General features: G+C 48.9%; 1 protein-coding gene and 1 non-coding gene across 2 annotated transcripts; one reads left to right on the forward strand and one right to left on the reverse strand.

Moving 5' to 3' along the window:
- The first annotated feature begins 2589 nt into the window (after positions 1-2589).
- LOC109776472 (uncharacterized) lies at positions 2590-6988 on the forward strand. The gene is made up of 4 exons (XR_006662480.2): positions 2590-4131; positions 5110-5262; positions 5358-5474; positions 5946-6988. It is a non-coding gene; the product is annotated as an uncharacterized protein (transcript).
- A 162-nt stretch (positions 6989-7150) lies between these two features.
- On the reverse strand, positions 7151-8945 carry LOC109776471 (uncharacterized). The gene is made up of 2 exons (XM_040387705.3): positions 8750-8945; positions 7151-8566 (listed from the first exon to the last, which is right to left on the reverse strand). Exons 1-2 carry the CDS (start codon positions 8814-8816, stop codon positions 7245-7247), a joined length of 1389 nt encoding a protein of 462 aa, XP_040243639.2. The 5' UTR covers positions 8817-8945; the 3' UTR covers positions 7151-7244.
- Between the last annotated feature and the right edge of the window lie 13377 nt (positions 8946-22322).

Genomic DNA, 22322 nt, shown 5'->3' on the forward strand with positions numbered 1-22322 from the left:
CAGACAACAGCAACTTGCACTCTTGCACCAGAGATTTAGGAATCAAGATGGCCTCTAATGAACATGGTGAAATTGAACAAAATGTAGAGCATCACGAGACGAACTATTCGATATATTACACGCGCGAAACGGAGCTATATGCAGAGAGTTATGCCATGATGAACAGGGGTATATAATGTGAAAATGCAAAAGATTTGGAAATATCTCGGGGTCTCGGAAAAAGTCAACCTCGAGCTCGATTGGATCTGGCCGGGGCTCGGGCGACGCTCGCCGGCGACGGGAGAGGAGAGGGCGACACGGCGGGGCACGGCGGCGGCGCGGGGCGGCGAGGCACGGCGGCGGCGCGGGGCGGCGGGGCACGGCGAGGCGACGGCGGGGGGGCGGCGAGGCTACGGCGGCGACGCGGCGAGGCAGGCGCGACGCAGATGAGGGCACGGGCGGCGGGGCGCGAACGGGCTCGGGGGCCGGCGCTGGGCCCTCGCGGGCCGCGGCGGCGCGGGGTACGGGCGGCGGCGGGCTGCCACGTGTCGAGCTCGGAGTGGCTGCGGGGCTTCGTCCGGCGGGGTACGGACGTGTCCGGCGGCGGCGGGGGAAAATGTTAGGGTTGATCTGCGAATGTATTTTGGGAGGGTTGCATGTATATAGGTAGAGGGAGCTAGGAGAGTCCAAATGAGGTGCGGTTTTCGCCCACACGATCGTGATCGAACGACCTACAGCATGGAAGAGAGTTTGGTGGGTTTTGGGCTGTTTTGAGGGGGGTTTTGCTGCAACACACAGAAGGCCCCGGTTAACCATTGGAGTACCAAACGACCTCCAAATGAAACGAAACTTGACCGGTGGTCTCCCGGTGGTATACTAGGGCCACTTGACAGGCCTCGGTCCATTCCGAGAATGTCTGACACCCGCTCACGAAAGAAAAACAAGAGGGGTGCGCCGGAGGAGGTGGGAGCGCCGGATTGCAAAACGGACAACGGGGAAAATGCTCGGATGCATGAGACGAACACGTATGCAAATGCAATGCACATGATGACATGATATGGAATGCATGACATGGATAAAATGCAAAACGAAAGACAAAACCCGACCACGGAGGGAATATCATAGCACATAGCCGGAAATGGCAAGAGTTGGAGTTACAAATATGGAAAGTTACATCCGGGGTGTTACAACAAGAATCTGCAAACAAGTCAATTTTATTCCAAAATCAGCACCTCACTTTTATTCATACAACAACATCATGTCACTTCATTCATGCAACAACAGCAACACAGAGCAGCATTATGACAAGGATGTAAAAAAAGATGAGAGATAGAGGGGATGCCAACCTTGCTGCTGGAGGGGGTGAAAATCAGTGTTTATCCTTGCCTTTTTCGAAGAACATGCGGAGTGCGGAGTACGGCGTGGGCGCCGGCACAGAGAGAGGCGGCAGGACGGCGTCGACCAATAACTCGGACGAGCTAGCGATTAGCCAGCACTATTGTTGTCCGCCGCAGCGTCCGCACCGAGGCCGTACTCGCCAGAGATGAGTCCGATGATCGAGAGAGAGTAACAGATCGCATCGAGACGGGCGGAGCCACTGACACAGGCGAGGGCAAGGGTTGATTCGATGGACTCGACCTCGGTGATGCGGCTGACGGCAGCGTCTATGCATGGGCGGTGCTCGAGTGCTAGGAGCATGGGCGCCGGAGTCGCCGCCTATGCCGGCGCGGCGGGGACGTGGATTGTGAGGGAGGAGGAGGAGGAGAAGTCGGGCCACAGTCGTGGGAGGAAGCGGGCGCGTGGTGGAGGAGGACCGAGATCGAGCTCTGGAGAGATATGGGATTGGGAGGAGCGAGGGGGTTGGGCATTGGGCGTGGGACGTGGGTTCCTGATCGTGGCTTTTTTTCTTTTATTGTGCGTGGGTAGAGGAGGATTCTGAGGAGGACGGGGTGGAGGGAACGAGGCGATCGCGGGATGGAGGGAACGAGGGCATCGCGGGATGGTTTGAGGTCGAACCATCACGACGTTCGATCCTCCTTTAATAGTAGAGATATACCCAACCTTCTTCTACCTTTAACACCAATCTTCCTCCAGCTCTCATCCACCAAACCCTAAAATCTTGAGATCTCCATCCCCATCCATCCAAACACTCCGATTCTTCAGGGATTGGAGGAGATTCATCCGATTTACATTCCTACCAAACCGTTGTGTGCCTCCCCAACTCGCTCATCTTCATCAAGTTGTTACTCTTGAAGCTTGGGCTCCTAGCCGGTTAGAGGTTCCTCCAAAAAAAAATTCTTTGATTGTGGTGTGCTCCGGAGACGTATATAAATGTATGGTGGTACCTTCAAAACCAACTCAGAGTGATTCGAGACTCATCCGTTGGGGGTGAAGTTCTCGAATTTACTCTTTATCTAGGAGCGTATGGGTTCGCCGGAGGGGGCGAGGAGGGCGAGTTGTGGTGGCCACCTTCAACACCAACCTCGAGTGATTTGAGACTCATCTGTTTATCTCGGCGTCCAACCCAGACGTGCTACTTTGGGTTATAATGAGGACAAAATCTTGAAGATGAGAGCTACTAGAATGTGATAAAAAAGGTCGGAAAATCTTGAAGATGAGAGCCACCAGACACTCTTCATAGTCGGACTCTTCTCGTACCCGACGGATACGCCACGTCGTCCTCCAGGCCCGGCCCCACTTCCCCCCACCCCGTCTCACCGCCGTTGCGCTGCCGTTCCAAAACCCTAGCCCCCACCCCTTCCCCCACCCACCAGAATGGCCGACGCCGCCGCGCTCGCCGCCGCTGTCCTCGGCGCATCCACGCCCCCGGCGGCCGCCGCCGCGGCCTCCGCCGTGCTCGACTACCTGGCCCGCCACGCCCCCGCCGACCACCCGCGCGCCTTCTTCGCCGACGCCTTCCCCGCCGTCCTCTACCGCCTCTTCGTCTCCTCCCCGTCCTCCCCCTCCTTCCTCGACCTCGCCGCCGCCGGCCCCGACCCCGACCCGGCGCTCGCCGGCCTCCTCCTCGCCCTCCTCGCCCCCTCCGGCCCGCTCCTCGCCGCCGCCGCCGCCGCCGACCGCCGCGACCTCATCCGCTTCGTCTTCCCCTCCGAGCGCCTCCCCTACTGGCTCCGCGTCGCGCTCGCCGACGCCGACGCCGGCGCCCGCGCCCTCGCCTCCCCGCTCCTCGCCGCCCGCGTCGGCTCCGAGCTCCACCTCTCCGTCTTCGAGTACTTCCTCTTCTGGTTCGCCTACTACCCCGTCTCCTCCGCCGATCCCGTCGCCTCCGCCGCCGCCCCGACCCACAAATCGCGCTCCCGCATCGAGTCCTGGGTCTCCACCCTCGCGCCCACCGCCGCCGGCACCCGCAAGCCGGGCCAGAAGCCTGAGCCCTGTCTGTACCTCAAGCTGCTCTACGCCTACCTCAGGGAGTTCGTGCCGACGGCCGCGTGCACGCCGGTGCGCCGGCTCACCGGCACCCTCCTGCAGCGCACGGCCAGCGAAGAAGGCGCTGACGCCGCTGACCCTTTTGCTCGCGCCGAGTTCTTCCTCCACACCCTCGTCCAGTTCTGGCTCGTGGGGGACGACTTCTCGCCGCTGCCTGTGCAGACGTACCGCGCGTTCGGACTCAAGCTGCCCTCCCGGGCTCGCGCCGAGCTGAGCGAGCAGCCGCCGTCCCCTGGGCTCGGGGACGCGGTCAAGCTGCTCGTCATGTACCTCAACTGCTGTGTTGGTGGTCCTGCACGCATGGTGTTCGAAGGAATGACAGCGAGGAATGTGGTCTGCGATAGCCAGGTTGGATTCTGGAATCCCCTGATACAGAGGCCTATGTATCGGTTTGTGTTGAGGGCCTTCTTGTTCTGCCCCATTGGCGCGGTGATAAAAAATGCGACGCAAGTCTTCTCTGTGTGGTTGGCATATATGGAGCCATGGAAGGTTACACAGGAGGAGCTGGATGAGTATGACGTGTCCCGGATGCAGGGGATGGGCACACAGGTGATGCAGAAAGGGGAGCTGCTGTATACTCCGTCGTGGAAGAGTTATGTGCTGTCCAATTACCTGTTCTATAGCTCGATGGTGGTGCATTTCCTGGGTTTTGCACACAAGTTTATCCACTCTGATGTCTCCTCAGTGCTCGTGATGATTTTAAAGGTTAGTCCTGGCTCCTGAGTTTTACATCTGTTGCCATGCCATACGTGATTGAATTTATGTTCAGCGTTAGATTTAGCCGCTTGAGGTCTCATATTCCCTGATGGTCATTAATGCCAAGAAGTTGTGACAACTGAAACATGAGAAATGAGGGTGCTGGATTTGCGCCTTGCAGGTGTCAGGGTCTTAGTTATTTTACTAGCTCAGTACATGTTTTGCAACTAAAAATAATTTTTAGGCTCATGACGGTGTTTTTAGCTTCATGCTTTGGTGTACGATAAGGAAGCCGATACGGCCAAGATGAACCACCAGGAGATAGAGATCTGTGAAAGTTTGCTGTTCTTGTTCGGTCGCTCAAAGCTAGGATTGTAAATATACGATTGAGAAACTCCCACTGTTCTGAACGGTACATGCCATAAAATATAATTTGTGTAAGCAGGACATAGCGAAATTATATAGTCTGTCAATGGAGCATCCTTGGTAGGTATGTCGATCTGTTAGCTTTTGAGCTAATGGTTTCTGCACATTTCTGTTTATGTACATATAATGTGATAACCTGCCACCAGTTGATGTTGTGCCTATATCTATATGTCTTCAATAGTTTAAGCCTCCTACACTGTCCTGCTAAGTTTGCCAAACATAAATGTAAATGTGCGAGTCTGTAACATGCTTAAGGTCCTTTGTTGGATGTTCTTACTTTATTGCACAGTGTTTTAAGGCTCTCTGTTCAGTTTATACTCTCCAAAAGTATTAGTCATGCATTTCTGTGCCAAACAGTCTATGATAATTGTTTTGTCAAGGAGCACCTTGTGCCTATTGTGGTTATGTGCAATTCAAAGGTTTCCATTACAACAGGGAGAAGCAAGCTAGTCAGCTTCAGATAAACAAATTAATGAAATACAAGAACTGTTTTGTTTATTCTGTTTTGCACTATCCTTGAGTATTATTTGACCAATTACATGCTTGTTTTGTATTATTCAGGTATTGGAAGTCTTGTCTTCATCAGCAGAACTGGTGGATCTTCTATATAAAGTGGATATTGCCTATCATTCTAAACTGGTTACTTCACCGTCAACTTCTTCTGAATCAGATGATGTAATGAAGTATGTTCCGTCAATCCGTGAGCAGCTAAAGGTGGGTTACAGCTAAATTGTGATTTGAAATTGTATTTGATTACATTATGAAGTTGCTGTCCTAAATATTTATATAACCTGTGTGGTCTGTTACAGGATTGGGAGGATGGTCTGACAGAAACTGATGCAGATGGATCTTTCTTGCATGAGCATTGGAACTCTGATCTAAGACTTTTCAATAGTGGTGAGGACGGGGCTTATCATCTGCTTCAGGTACACATTTTGTTACATGATTTGTTGTAATTTAAGCTGTTTGTTCTAGTCACTCTAACCATGATTACTATATCACATCATCACATGCTTGATTCCACTTCCAGTATATGTGTCCATTTTCAGTTCAACCGTATTAGTACTTGAGTCGTGCTGCTGAACAAATCAACTGAGCTACAGGATTATCATGCTAGTAGCGAAGATTTTATTTGGAGTTGCCTTATATTGCTGGAAGATAGTTTAGTGATTTGTCTGGCATAATTTACACTTCCATTAAGATTATAACTTTGTTAAACTATATTTTGTATCAATGTTGACGTACTGGGAGAACAATTTGTAATTTCACTAACATTACCTTGTGCATACTGGTGAGTTATTTTTCATTTGTGCTCTGCTTGTGTATATTTTTTTTTCATATTTTTCTAAAAGCTAAAGGAGTGTGGATGCTGATATCAGTTTTTCATTTTTCTGAAGCTGCTTCTGATCCGGGCAGAGTTGGAGATACAACGCCTGCCAGGCGACACAGTACAAGCTCTCCAGTCGTTGGATCTGATAAAATCCCGGATGAAAAAGATCTTCCAGGGGCGCATTGAAGGCATCCACCACCAGAATACTTCAGCGCAAGAGTTGCAGCATCAACATCCAGGGCGCGGCGAGATATTTACACCTAAGCATCCCCATTCGGGGAGGAGCAAGTTTGGCGAAGTCAGATACAGAGGCGACTGGATGAAGAGGCCCATCTCGGAGACTGAAGTGGCCTGGCTCGCGAGGATCCTTATCCACATCTCTGACCGGCTGAACGACGCCCTTCGACTTGGCTGCGACGGTGCTGCTGATGATAGCGTTGCTAACCCGACGTACATCAAGTTTGACAGGAACGATCTGACGACAATAGGGGGACCGAAGGACGCCGCTAGGATGGCTCTCGTGGCTATCTGTTCGCTGCTGGCGGTTGTGGGACAGGCGGTGCTGAGGTTCATGAGGGCGCACAGGGTAAAGATCAATCTTAGAGTTTTTGCTTCGAAGAAGCTGCTGGCTGGCCTCGTGTTGCTGTACGCGATGGTGGCGGGGACAAAGAGAGCTTTTTATTGAGCTCTACATGTGTTGCTTCCAGCACTGACACCGTTGCTAATGCTTCTGTGATACTCACTGAAGCTCCCAAGTTGGAGATGATGGTGCATGTGATGTACAAAACTCATAGGAAGGAAGGAAGAGATGGAAACTCACAAAGGGATCGACTTGTTAGTGTGTGCCGTGGAGACTGAGAGCAAGGGAACGGTGCCCACTGGCTGGGTTCTTGTTTTGCTCTTTGTTAGAAGTGGCTGGCAACGGCACTCATGTAAAATGAAAGGAAAAATGATGTAAACTTACGTTGTAATACAGGGTTCCGTAGTCCTGGAGAAAGAAAGAAAAACCTGGTTCGCTGTTTGGCTCGCCAGTTGTTTTTGTTTATGGTTTGTTTGTCATGGAGAATTGCATTTGCTATAATGAGACTGATAACGAGGTGGTCGCACTAATGAGTTCTTGCTGTGCTCTACTTCTCAGGATATGCCCTTCTGCCGGTGGTTGCGTTCTCCAATATTGCTCTGCAATGGTAGGTAACAAAGCTGCATCTGTATTACCCAGTTATATCTTATTTCTATAGTTCAGCAGTTATTTTACTCCTAATATAGTTTAAGTTTAGTGTTACAACTGTAAAAAATAAAAGGAGCATACAGTACATAATTGACGCTAATATCGTTGCTGCTGATTTACATGTGATGATATAAAGCCTTAGCGGGTGACACCTATCTTGACCCATAAGCCATCAACAGAACGGAGAAAACAAAATCTCCACTGCTCCAGGAAGAACAGAGCTCCAAACCAAAGCCAGAAGCCAGAGACAACGCCAAGAATTACAGAGTAACACAGCCCCAGGTCTACGAGTTTTGTGTGGTCTTCAGTTCCCTCGCCCAATCTAGGCTCACACGGGCTCAAGGGGAAGCCGCAGAGCCCTAGATTATTGCCATATATTGACGGATCTGCAAGTGTCTGCAACTGATTCCCGGTGGGTATGAGGCCCTGTAGGTGATTGTTTGAGAGATTTAACACACCGAGGGCTGGCAGATTTGAGATGCTGAGAGGAATGCCACCTGAAAGTTCATTCCATGAGAGGTCAAGGAACTCCAGGAGCTCCAGTCTGCCGATTCTCTCTGGAATACTGCCTGATAGATCATTTCTGGATAAGTTCAGAAACCGGAGAGCTTCGAGGTATGTTAGCTCCTCCGGGATGTTCTCCGTAAGTCGATTACATGATAGGTCGATACCTGTGATTAACCCGATGCTTTTCTGAAAAGTTTGTTCACGGCCCTTCCAGGATATGTTGACTCTCTCTGGGAACTGATCCACTCGCGGTCGTCCATTGGGCATAATCTTTAAAGGAGCGGAATCCCTCGGTTGGACCAACTGGGGAAGATTATGCCTCATGGAGTTCAAGTTGTGGAAGGATGCCGGAATGGATCCTGTCAAGCTATTGTTGGCCATATCGAGCAGCTGAAGTTCCGAAAGCCTCGATAACTCTGGGGGAATTTGTCCGGTGAAATTGTTTGATCTAAGCCTAAGGATTTTCAGTGATGGAAGCTGACTCCCGATCCATGCAGGGATACCACCAAAGAACCGGTTGTTCCCAATGTCCAGGGTGGCCAGGGAGTTGCAGCCTTGCAGCAACGGCGGGAAGGCGCCCGTGAAGCCATTGCCTGCGATATGAAACGACTCAAGGGAGCAATTGTGGTCTGGCATGGCCGTGAGGATCTCACCTGAGAAGGAGTTGCTGGACAGGTCCAGGACTTGCAGATTAGAATGTTGGGATAACTCGGGTGGAACAACACCACTGAAATTGTTGGATGGGAGGCTCAGAACTGTTAGAAGGGGAACACTTGTTCCAACCCAAGAGGGGATATCACCGAAGAACTTGTTGTTCCCAAGATCTAGGATGACGAGATCTCTGCAGGTTTCAATTACGGATGGAAAAACTCCCAAGAAAGTTATTGTTAGCAAGACGAAGCGACTGGAGTTTAAGACCCAAGCTTGTTGGTATGGGAAGTTCACCTGAAAAGCTATTGTTGGACAAGTCCATAGCTAACATAAGTTTGAATTCCCAGCAGCAACTTGGGAGCTCTCCAGTGAGTTGGTTATTTGATAGATCCAGATCGTGGAGAGAGGTCAATCCACAAAAGGTTGCATGAATGTTACCAGATATTCGATTATCGTTCATGCGTAAGCGTGTAAGATTAGTGCACCGAGGGCCAGCAGGAGGAGGAGCGCGATGGTGGCGCGAAGGAGGCTCACGTACGCCGATCTCGCCATGTCCCTGGCTGAGATGCTGCTGGATTGGAAATGCCGGATAGCACACGCTAGCAGAGAGCGAGTTCCCGGGTTTGTGTGGTGTGACTTCGACCAGTGACCGACCTCGCCAGTCGTCGTTCTTTTGCATCCTGTCTTTGGCGCCAAAGGATGGGGATCTTTCCATTCACTGCTTGAACATTCCTATTGATAAGGTGGACCTCAACATTAACTAGCTTTGATTTGTAGCGCATGAATAGTCTGGACTGGATTTGAGCAATGTTTAGACTGGCGTTGCAGAGCGACGTCTCATGATAGGGAGTCATGTTTGGCTATTCTTCTCCACCCACTCAAAAAAAAGAAAAACCTATTCTTCTCCGAAAGAAGAGTTTATTCTGCTTCAGTCTGGGTTCAAATCTAACTACGGTTCGATGCATGAGCTAGTTGAGAATGTTCCTTTGTGTGTGTGTGTGTGTGTGTGTGTGGGGCAACCATCTCATTGGATTTTAAAACCAGAGGAACAAAGATGGGATCAAAGGGACGTGGTGTTTCTGAGCTCGAGCTCAAATGAGCATGCGTGGACAATAAAATCCAAAAAAAAAAAATCTGATTTTTTTTGGGTAGCAAACATTCACAAAAGTTCTCAGTTCCACAAAATTTCATCACAAAATAACATTCGTGCAAGTCGTAGAAAAAGAATTGATGCTCCAAAAGTGTTATTTTCAAAACATTTTGGAGTAGTAATTTTGTTTCTTTTTGCCACTACTTCTACGAACGTCATTTTTTGATGTAATTTTGCAAGCACTGAGAACTTTTGTCAATGTTTTCACCCAGAAAAATTCAGTTTTTTTTGAAATGTTTTTCATCTTTTTCGAATTTTACCATTCATCCCGAGCTCTTTTGAGCTCGGGAGCAGAAGATGACTTTTCAGATCAAAGATCCTATTTATAGAAACAACCTAGTGAAAGAAAATACAGCATAATATAAGAGCTAACTCTAGCCGGCTCGCCATATCGGCAGGCAACCTCCATAACGCATAAGGAGCGGAGGCTCTCGCTACTTTGTGCAAAGTCGTAATCGCTATAAAATCACGCTCCATAAGTCTTTTCCATGTGGGACCCGTTTACTAGTGGCCAGAAGACATTTTCGTTCTCAACAATGGAAGTTTTTGAACTAGGATTTACAAAATAGATTTACCGAAAAAGGGTTTCCCCCGCTTTGTATTCCAAAGCAACCAACACCAAATACAGAGATCGCTGTGGCGAGCAGCACAACACACCAAAAGAAAAGGAAGAAGAAACAAATGCCAACTACGGCAGCTCGGCAAAGCGCGGATGACCCGCCATCGCGGCGCCCACCGGATAAAAACCACCACAGACCGAGGTTCCGAACCGCCACGTACCAAGCAGCACCTCCAAGAAGGAATGCGACGCCGACGACGCTGCTACCAGGACGAGTCCTAGGGTTTCCCCCGGCACGCGGAGGGAGGTGGGGGGTGAATACCACCGACTCCCTCCAGGAAGGAATGGTGGCACCCGCAGGTGTCACCGCGTCGGGGCCGAAGCCGGCAGGGATTTCTCCCGCATTCCCAGACCCAACCGCCCAACCGGATGAAACCGACCCGCCAAACCGTCGCCCACCCCCATGCGCCAACGCAGAAGCGCCGCCACCAACGCTGCCTCACTACGAACACCACCACGAGGCCAAGAGGACGGGAGAGAAGCGCACCATGACGGGAGCAGCAACACCGACGCCGAGCGGGAGGGAACCACCTCCACCGCCGTCGTGCGGGAGGCCCATGCCTCCGGCACCGTCGCGGTAGCCGTCCGGACATGGCCGCGGGGCATGCCGGGCCACCCCTGGCCCAGCCAGGCCCGAAGCAGGCCCGTTAAGCCCCACCGGCCACGATGCAACAGGTCGGCGACGGCGCCGCCAGCACCCAGCCACTCGTCGCGTCTCCCCCGCCTCCCAGAAGCCACGCCGGAGACTATCCCCGCCGCCGGCCCGCCCAAGCCCAGATGGGGCCCGAAGGGCCCAGATCTAGGCCGAGCGGACGACACCAGATCGCGCCGCTGCATCGCCCCGCCGCCAACGGCGGCGCCGCCGCCCAGCTGTCCGCCTACGTCGCGCCACGGAGCCCCGCCGCCACGCCAGACCGTCGCCGCCGAAGTGCACCCCCCGGAGCTGTTGGAACTATGCCCTAGAGGCAATAATAAAATGGTTATTATTGTATTTCCTTGTTCATGATAATTGTCTATTGTTCATGGTATAATTGTATTAACTGGAAACCGTAATACATGTGTGAATACATGACCACAACATGTCCCTAGTAAGCCTCTAGTTGACTAGCTCGTTGATCAATAGATGGTTATGGTTTCCTAACCATGGACATTGGATGTCATGGATAACGGGATCACATCATTAGCAGAATGATGTGATGGACAAGACCCAATCCTAAGCATAGCACAAGATCGTGTAGTTCGTTTGCTAAGAGCTTTTCTAATGTCAAGTATCATTTCCTTAGACCATGAGATTGTGCAACTCCCGGATACCGTAGGAATGCTTTGGGTGTACCAAACGTCACAACGTAACTGGTGGCTATAAAGGTGCATTAGAGGTATCTCCGAAAGTGTCTGTTGGGTTGGCACGAATCGAGACTGGGATTTGTCACTCCGTATGACGGAGAGGTATCTCTGGGCCCACTCGGTAATGCATCATCATAATGAGCTCAATGTGACTAAGGAGTTAGCCACGGGATCATGCGTTACGGAACGAGTAAAGAGACTTGCCGGTAACGAGATTGAACGAGGTATTGGGATACCGACGATCGAATCTCGGGCAAGTAACATACCGATAGACAAAGGGAATTGTATACGGGATTGATTGAATCCCCGACATCGTGGTTCATCCAATGAGATCATCGTGGAACATGTGGGAGCCAATATGGGTATCCAGATCCCGCTATTGGTTATTGGCCGGAGAGGTGTCTCGGTCATGTCTGCATGGTTCCCGAACCCGTAGGGTCTACACACTTAAGGTTCGGTGACGCTAGAGTTGTTATGGGAAATAGTATGTGGTTACCGAAGGTTGTTTGGAGTCCCGGATGAGATCCCGGACGTGACGAGGAACTCCGGAGTGGTCCGGAGGTGAAGATCGATATATTGGACGAAGGGTATTGGAGTCTGGAGTTGTTCTGGGAGTACCGGGTGACGACCAGCGTGACTGAAAGGTGTTTCGGAGGCCCCGGCAAGCGTTGGGGGGCCTTATGGGCCAAGGGGAGGGGGCACACCAGCCCACTAAGGGGCTGTGCGCCCCTCCCAACCCCTCTCACGTAACATGGAGAGGTGGGGGCGCCTCCCCTAGGGCAGCCACCCCTCCCGGCTTGGGGGCAAGTTTCCCAGGGGTGGGGGCGCCCAAACCCATCTAGGGTTTCCCCTATGGCCGCCGCCCCTCCCCTAGGGAACCCTAGGGCGCCTCCTCCAACCCCCTTCCCCCTATATATAGTGAGGGAGAGAGAGGGCAGCCGCACCCCTTGCCTGGCGCAGCCCTCTCCTCCCCAACTCCTCCTCCTCCTCCGTAGTGCTTAGCGAAGCTCTACCGGAGAACCACGAGCTCCATTGCCACCATGCCGTCGTGCTGCTGGAGTTCTCCCTCAACTTCTCCTCTCCCCTTGCTGGATCAAGAAGGAGGAGACGTCCCCGGGCTGTACGTGTGTTGAACGCGGAGGCGCCGTCCGTTCGGCGCTAGATCGGATCTTCCGCGATTTGAATCGCCGCGAGTACGACTCCATCAACCGCGTTCTTGTAACGCTTCCGCTTAGCGATCTTCAAGGGTATGAAGATGCACTCTCTCTCTCTCGTTGCTAGCATCTCCTAGATTGATCTTGGTGACACGTAGGAAATTTTTGAATTATTGCTACGTTTCCCAACAGTGGCATCATGAGCTAGGTCTATGCGTAGATTCTATGCACGAGTAGAACACAAAGTAGTTGTGGGCGATGATTTGTTCAATTTGCTTACCGTTACTAGTCTTATCTTGATTCGTCGGCATTGTGGGATGAAGCGGCCTGGACCGACCTTACACGTACACTTACGTGAGACAGGTTCCACCGACTGACATGCACTTGATGCATAAGGTGGCTAGCGGGTGTCTGTCTCTCCCACTTTAATCGGATCGGATTCGATGAAGAGGGTCCTTATTAAGGGTAAATAGCAATTGACATATCACCGTTGTGGCTTTTGCGTAGGTAAGAAAAGTTCTTGCTAGAAACCCATAGCAGCCACGTAAAACATGCAATAAAAATTAGATGGCGTCTAACTTGTTTTTGCAGGGTATGCTATGTGATGTGATATGGCCAAAAGGATGTGATGAATTATATATATGTGATGTATGAGATTGATCATGTTCTTGTAATAGGAATCACGACTTGCATGTCGATGAGTATGACAACCGGCAGGAGCCATAGGAGTTGTCTTAATTTATTGTATGACCTGCGTGTCAATGAAGAACGCCATGTAATTACTTTACTTTATTGCTAACCGTTAGCCATAGTAGTAGAAGTAATAGTTGGCGAGACAACTTCATGAAGACACGATGATGGAGATCATGGTGTCAATGCCGGTGACGAAGGTGATCATGTCGCGCCTCGAAGATGGAGATCAAAGGCGCAAGATGATATTGGCCATATCATGTCACTTTATGATTTGCATGTGATGTTTGTCATGTTTACATCTTATTTGCTTAGAACGACGGTAGCATAAATAAGATGATCCCTCACTAAAATTTCAAGAGATGTGTTCTCCCTAACTGTGCACCGTTGCGAAGGTTCGCTGTTTCGAAGCACCACGTGATGATCGGGTGTGATAGATTTTAACGTTCGTATACAACGGGTGTAAGCCAGATTTACACATGCGAAACACTTAGGTTGACTTGACGAGCCTAGCATGTACAGACATGGCCTTGGAACACAAGAGACCGAAAGGTCGAACATGAGTTGTATAGTAGATACGATCAACATGGAGATGTTCACCGTTGATGACTAGTCCGTCTCACGTGATGATCGGACACGGCCTAGTTGACTCGGATCATGTATCACTTAGATGACTAGAGGGATGTCTATCTAAGTGGGAGTTCATTAAATAATCAGATGAACTTAATTATCATGAACATAGTCAAAAGGTCTTTGCAAATTATGTCATAGCTTACGCTTTGGTTCTACTGTTTAAGATATGTTCCTAGAGAAAATTTAGTTGAAAGTTGATAGTAGCAATTATGCGGACTGGGTTCGTAAATTGAGGATTGTCCTCAATGTTGCGCAGAAGGCTTATGTCCTTAATGCACCGCTCGGTGTGCTGAACCTCGAGCGTCGTCTGTGGATGTTGCGAACATCTGACGTACACGTTTTGATGACTACGTGATAGTTCAGTGCGTAATGCTAACGGTTTAGAATTGAGGCGCCAAAGACCTTTTTGAAACGTCGCAGAACATATGAGATGTTCCAAAGACTGAAATTGGGATTTCAGACTAGTGCCCATGTCAAGAGGTATGAGACCTCTGACAAGTTTCTTAAGCCTGCAAACTAAGGGAGAAAAGTTCAATCGTTGAGCATGTGATCAGATTGTCTGAGTACTACAATCGCTTGAATCGAGTGGGAGTTAATCTTCCAGATGAGATAGTGATGGTTCTCCATAGTCACTACCACCAAGCTATTAAAGCTTCGTGATGAACTATAACATATCAGGGATAGACATGATGATCCTTGAGCAACTCGCGATGTTTGACACCGCGAAAGTAGAAATCAAGTAGGAGCATCAATTGTTGATGGTTAGTAAAACCACTAGTTTCAAGAAGGGCAAGGGAAAGAAGGGATACTTCATGAAACGGCAAATCAGTTGCTGCTCTAGTGAATAAACCCAAGGTTGAACCCAAACCCGAGACTAAGTGCCTCTGTAATGAGGGGAACGGTCACTGAAGCAGAACTATCCTAGATACTTGGTAGATGAGAAGGCTGGCAAGGTCAACAAAAGTATATTTGATATATGTGTTATTGATGTGTACCTTACTAGTACTCCTAGTAGCACATGGGTATTAGATACCGGTTCAGTTGCTAACATTGGTAACTCGAAACAAAAGCTATGGAATAAACGGAGACTAGCTAAAGGTGAGATGACGATATGTTGGAAGTGTTTCCAAGGTTGATGTGATCAAACATCGCACGCTCCCTCTACCATCGAGATTGGTGTTAAACCTAAATAATTGTTATTTGCTGTTTGCGTTGAGCATAGACATGATTGGATTATGTTTATCGCAATACGGTAATTCATTTAAGGAGAATAATGGTTACTCTGTTTATTTGAGTAATACCTTCAATGGTCTTGCACCTAAAATGAATGGTTTATTGAATCTCGATCGTAGTGATACACATGTTCATGCCAAAAGATATAAGATAGTAATGATAGTACCACATACTTGTGGCACTGCCATTTGAGTCATATTGGTATAAAACGCATGAAGAAGCTCCATGTTGATGGATCTTTGGACTCACTCATTTTTGAAAAGATTGAGACATGCGAACCATGTCTATTAGTATATATGCATGAAGAAAGTCCATACAGATGGATCGTTTGGTGTCACTTGATTTTGAATCACTTGAGACATGAATCATACCACATGGGCAAGATGACTGAAAGGCCTCGTTTTCAGTAAGATGGAACAAGAAAGCAACTTGTTGGAAGTAATACATTTTGATGTGTGCAGTCCAATGAGTGCTGAGGCACACAGTGGATATCGTTATGTTCTTCACAGATAATTTGAGTAGATGCTGAGTATATTTACTTGATAAAACACAATTCTGAATTATTAAAAGGTTCAAGTAATTTCAGAGTGAAGTTGAAGATCGTCGTGACAAGAGGATAAAATGTCTATGATATGATCATAGAGATGAATATCTGAGTTATGAGTTTGGCACACAATTAAGACATTGTGGAAATTGTTTCACAACTAATACCGCCTGGAACACCATAGTGTGATGGTGTGTCCGAACATCATAACTGCACCCTATTGGATATGGTGCATACCATGATGTCTCTTATCGAATTACCACTATCGTTTATGGGCTAGGCATTAGAGACAACCGCATTCACTTTAAATAGGGCACCACGCAATTCCGTTGAGACGACATCGTATGAACTATGGTTTAGAGAAACCTAAGTTGTCATTTCTTAAAAGTTTGGGGCTGCGACACTTATGTGAAAAAGTTTCAGGCTGATAAGCTCGAACCCAAAGCGGATAAATGCATCTTCATAGAATACCCAAAACAGTTGGGTATACCTCCTATTTCAGATCTGGAAGCAAAAGTGATTGTTTCTAGAAACGGGTCCTTTCTCGAGAAAAGTTTCTCTCGAAAGAATTGAGTGGGAGGATGGTGGAGACTTGATGAGGTTATTGAACCGTCACTTCAACTAGTGTGTAGCAGGGCACAAGAAGTTGTTCATGTGGCACCTACACCAATTGAAGTGGAAGCTTATGATAGTGATCATGAAACTTTGGATCAAGTCACTACCAAACCTCGTAGGATGACAAGGATGTGTACTACTTCAGAGTGGTACGTAATCCTGTCTTGGAAGTCATGTTGCTAGACAACAATGAACCTACGAGCTATGAAGAAGCGATGGTGGGCCCGGATTCCGACGAATGGCTCGAGGCCATAAAATCCGAGAGAGGATCCATGTATAAAAAACAAAGTATAGAGTTTGGAAGAACTACTTGATGGTCGTAAGGCTGTTGGGCGCAGATGGATTTTAAAAGGAAGACGGACAATGATGGTAAGTGTCACCATTAAGAAAGCTCGACTTGTCGTTAAGATGTTTTCCGACAAGTTCAAGGAGTTGACTACGATGAGATTTTCTCACTCGTAGCGATGCTAAGAGTCTGTTGGAATTATATTAGCAGTTACTGCATTATTTTTGAAATCTTGCAGATAGGATGTCAAAAAAAACATTGTTTCCTCGACGATTTTCTTGAGGAAAGGTTGTATGTGATACAACCAGAAGGTTTTGTCAATCCTGAAAGATGCTAACAAGTATGCAAAGCTCCAGCAATCCTTCTAAAGACTGGAGTAAGCATCTCGGAGTTGGAATGTACGCTTTGATGAGATGATCAAAGATTTTGGGTTTTTACAAAGTTTATGAGAAACTTGTATTTCCAAAGAAGTGAGTGGGAGCACTATAGAATTTTTGATGAGTATATGTTGTTAACATATTGTTGATCAGAAATGATGTAGAATTTCTGGAAAGCATACAGGGTTATTTGAAAAGTGTTTTTCAATGGAAAACCTGGATTAAGCTACTTGAACATTGAGCATCAAGATCTATAAGGATAGATCAAAAACGCTTAATAGTACTTTCAAATGAATACATACCGTGACAAGATTTTGAAGGAGTTCAAAATAGATCAGCAAAGAAGGAGTTCTTGGCTGTGTTACAAGGTGTGAGTATTGAGTAAGACTGAAGACCTGACCACGGCAGAAGAGAGAGAAAGGACGAAGGTCGTCCCCTATGCTTTAGACGTAGGCTCTACAGTATGCTATGCTGTGTACCGCACCTGAAGTGTGCCTTGCCATGAGTTAGTCAAGGGGTACAATAGTGATCCAGGAATGGATCACATGACAACGGTCGAACTTATCCTTAGTAACTAGTGGACTAAGGAATTTTCTCGATTATGGAGGTGGTAAAAGAGTTAGTCGTAAAGGGTTACGTCGATACAAACTTTGACACTAATCCGGATGACTCTGAGTAGTAAACCGGATTCGTATAGTAGAGCAGTTATTTGGAATAGCTCCAAGTAGCGCGTGGTAGCTGCATCTACAAGATGACATAGAGATTTGTAAAGCACACACGGATCTGAAAGGTTCAGACCCGTTGACTAATAACCTCTCTCACAAGCGAGATATGAACAAACCCCATGGGTGTTGGATTCATTACAATCACATAGTGATGTGAACTAGATTATTGACTCTAGTGCAAGTGGGAGACTGTTGGAAATATGCCCTAGAGGCAATAATAAAATGGTTATTATTGTATTTCCTTGTTCATGATAATTGTCTATTGTTCATGCTATAATTGTATTAACTGGAAACCGTAATACATGTGTGAATACATAGACCACTGAAAGAACATGCGGTGCCCCCATGTTTGGTTTTGGTAATTGATGACAATCTCTATGGACTAATGGTTGCCTTGAGTTATATTTGAAGGATTTGTCCATAGGCATTTCTTGAAGTTCATGTGTTGGTTTCAAGGAGTTTATGTGGTGACCAAGGTGTTATTAAGGAATTATCCAAAGATTGGTCATGTGAGAGTTGAGCTTATTGCAAGCATGTCTTGGAGAAGAAGATTGTGTGATCATTCATGTATATCTTCAAGACATCATCCAAATGAAGAGAGTTGAAAAGATTCAAGGTTGATCAAGACTAAGTCAAGAGTGAATCAACTTGATCAACTCACAAAGCGTAGAAGATGTACCGTGAGGGATCAAGCGATCCCATGGTGTGGTAAGCATTGTCAATTACGCTTTGTGTACTAACCCATGATCTTCGTGAGAGTTCTTTGTGGGGTTAGGTTGCGGTGTGCAAGTTCAAGTGAAGCATCATGAAGAGATCAAATGCTTGAAGCTTGCCATCCATTGTGGTGACAATGGACTTGTGAAGATGTTGCGGTGTGCAAGTTCAAGTGAAGCATCATGAAGAGATCAAATGCTTGAAGCTTGCCGTCCATTGTGGTGACAATGGACTTGTGAATATGTGCGGAAGAGTGGCTCACCCATAGTGGAGTATGGGGGAGCAATCAACTAGTCTTCATCGAGCCAACGCAACCAAGAAAGGTGGTCCAACTTGAGGGAGTCAAGATCGTCATCATCTGGCTCAAGTGGACCATGTGCAAGGCAAAGGTTTGCCCTTGATAGGTTTTCTATTTTACCGGTCTCATGATGGTAGTTGGGAGACCGGGTTATAGGATCGATTGCCGTACTATTAAGGGGGGCTCTCGATGAGTAGCTTGATCGTATCATTCGTAGAGAGCTCAAACCATTGCATCCTTGCATCATCTTTCTTGGTTCTTGTTTGGTTTTTCTCTTTGTGAGTTTTGGAGCTTATGGTCATCTTGATGACAAGCTCGAGTTCATCGAAAGCGGAGTTCACTCGCATCTTCTATGATGTTTTCGATGTTGGAAGGTTATGCTGTTTTGATGCTACTCGTCGTTTTGTATCCAACAAGCTTCAGTTTGCTCAATTCGGAGCTCATATGCAGAAGTTATGGCAATTTTGGTTTCCCGTGGAGTATACTTGTTTTCGTGGAAGTGGCTTTAGGATGGTTCCAGCGGTAGTACCGCGGTACCCAGCGGTAGTACCTCTTAGGGGTCACAAGCGGCAGTACCGCTCCGCAGCGGTAGTACCGCTAGTGGGTCCTCAGCAGTAGTACCGCTACGGTACCAGGCCCCTACCGCGTCGACTCGAGGGGTCATTTTTCGTGTCGGATAGTGCGGTACTTCGCAGCGGCAGTAGGGCGGCAGTACCGCTCACGAGCGGTAGTACCGCCCAACCACCGCGGCAGTACCGCTCGGGTCTGTCACTCTCCTGCCCTCCAGACTCCACGGTAGTACCGCCCGGGGGAGCGGTAGTACCGCTGTGATCAGCGGTAGTACCGCTGCCTCCTGCGGTAGTACCGCCCTCTGCGGGGCTGTTTTGGGGGTAACGGTTGGATTGTTCCCCCCACTATATAACGGGGTCTTCTTCCCCATTCTACCTTATCCGTTGAGCTCGTGTTCTTCCCCCATTGTTGACCTTCTTCGAGCTTGCTAACTCTCAATCCCTCCATGGGTTCTTGCTAGTTTTTGAGGGAAAAGAGAGAGGAGATCTAGATCCACATTTCCACCAATCACTTTCTCCTCTTTGTGAGGGGAACCCCTTGGATCTAGATCTTGGAGTTCTTGGTGTTCTCCTTCTTGTTCTTCCTCTCTTTTTCCTCCCTAGCATTAGTTGCTTCGGTGGGATTTGAGAGAGAAGGACTTGGGCATTCCGTGTGCCCTTGCCATTGCATTTGGTGCATCGGTTTGAGTTCTCCACGGTGATACGTGGAAGTTACAAGTTGAGAAGCTTATTACTCTTGGGTGCTTGGTGCCCTTGAGCTTGTTCCTCTTGGGTGCTTGGGCGCCCTAGACGGTTGGTGGTGTTCGGAGCTCAATCATTGTGGTGTAAAGCTCCGGGCAAGCGTCGGGGTCTCCAATTAGGTTGTGGAGATCGCCCCGAGCAATTTGACGGGTACCGGTGACCGCCCCAAGGGTTGCCAAAGTGTACGGGTTCGGTGACCGCCCCCAAGGGTTGCCATTTGTACGGGTTCGGTGACCGCCCTCAAGGGTCCCTTAGTGGAATCACGGCATCTTGCATTGTGCGAGGGCGTGAGGAGATTACGGTGGCCCTAGTGGCTTCTTGGGGGAGCATTGTGCCTCCACACCGCTCCAAACGGAGATTAGCATCCGCAAGGGTGTGAACTTCGGGATACATCGTCGTCTCCGCGTGCCTCGGTTATCTCTTACCCGAGCCCTTTACTTATGCACTTTACTTTGTGATAGCCATATTGTTTCTTGTCATATATCTTGCTATCACCTAAGTAGGTTTTCTTGCTTAGCATAAGTTGTTGGTGCACATAGGTGAGCTTATTTGTTGTAGGTTTTGTGCTTGACAAATTAACCGCTAGGTTTATTCCGCATTTGTTCAAGCCTAAACCGTAATTATTTTAAAGCGCCTATTCACCCTCCCTCTAGGCGACATCCACGATCTTTCAACCACAACATGTCCCTAGTAAGCCTCTAGTTGACTAGCTCGTTGATCAATAGATGGTTATGGTTTCCTGACCATGGACATTGGATGTCATTGATAACGGGATCACATCATTAGGAGAATGATGTGATGGACAAGACCCAATCCTAAGCATAGCACAAGATCGTGTAGTTCGTTTGCTAAGAGCTTTTCTAATGTCAAGTATCATTTTCTTAGACCATGAGATTGTGCAACTCCCGGATACCATAGGAATGCTTTGGGTGTACCAAACGTCACAACGTAACTGGGTGGCTATAAAGGTGCATTACAGGTATCTCCGAAAGTGTCTGTTGGGTTGGCACGAATCGAGACTGGGATTTGTCACTCCGTATGACGGAGAGGTATCTCTGGGCCCACTCGGTAATGCATCATCATAATGAGCTCAATGTGACTAAGGAGTTAGCCACGGGATCATGCGTTACGGAACGAGTAAAGAGACTTGCCGGTAACGAGATTGAACGAGGTATTGGGATACCGACGATCGAATCTCGGGCAAGTAACATACCGATAGACAAAGGGAATTGTATACGGGATTGATTGAATCCCCGACATCGTGGTTCATCCAATGAGATCATCGTGGAACATGTGGGAGCCAATATGGGTATCCAGATCCCGCTATTGGTTATTGGCCGGAGCGGTGTCTCGGTCATGTCTGCATGGTTCCCGAACCCGTAGGGTCTACACACTTAAGGTTCGGTGACGCTAGAGTTGTTATGGGAAATAGTATGTGGTTACCGAAGGTTGTTTGGAGTCCCGGATGAGATCCCGGACGTGACGAGGAACTCCGGAGTGGTCCGGAGGTGAAGATCGATATATTGGACGAAGGGTATTGGAGTCTGGAATTGTTCTCGGAGTACCGGGTGACGACCAGCGTGACTGAAAGGTGTTTTGGAGGCCCCAGCAAGCGTTGGGGGGGCCTTATGGGCCAAGGGGAGGGGCACACCAGCCCACTAAGGGGCTGTGCGCCCCTCCCAACCCCTCTCACGTAACGTGGAGAGGTGGGGGCGCCTCCCCTAGGGCAGCCACCCCTCCCGGCTTGGGGGGCAAGTTTCCCAGGGTGGGAGCGCCCAAACCCATCTAGGGTTTTCCCTGTGGCCGCTGCCCCTTCCCTAGGGAACCCTAGGGCGCCTCCTCCACCCCCTTCCCCCTATATATAGTGAGGGAGAGAGAGGGCAGCTGCACCCCTTGCCTGGCGCAGCCCTCTCCTCCCCAACTCCTCCTCCTCCTCCGTAGTGCTTAGCGAAGCTCTGCCGGAGAACCACGAGCTCCATTGCCACCATGCCGTCGTGCTGCTGGAGTTCTCCCTCAACTTCTCCTCTCCCCTTGCTGGATCAAGAAGGAGGAGACGTCCCGGGCTGTACGTGTGTTGAACGCGGAGGCGCCGTCCGTTCGGCGCTAGATCGGATCTTCCACGATTTGAATCGCCGCGAGTACGACTCCATCAACCGCGTTCTTGTAACGCTTCTGCTTAGCGATCTTCAAGGGTATGAAGATGCACTCTCTCTCTCATTGCTAGCATCTCCTAGATTGATCTTGGTGACACGTAGGAAAATTTTGAATTATTGCTACGTTCCCCGCCGCCGCCCAGCTGTTCGCCTGCGTCGCGCCACGGAGCCCCGCCGCCACGCCAAACCGTCGCCGCCGAAGTGCACCCCCCG

Source organism: Aegilops tauschii, chromosome 4 (assembly GCF_002575655.3).
Source record: "Aegilops tauschii subsp. strangulata cultivar AL8/78 chromosome 4, Aet v6.0, whole genome shotgun sequence".
NCBI classification, from domain to species: Eukaryota; Viridiplantae; Streptophyta; class Magnoliopsida; order Poales; family Poaceae; genus Aegilops; species Aegilops tauschii.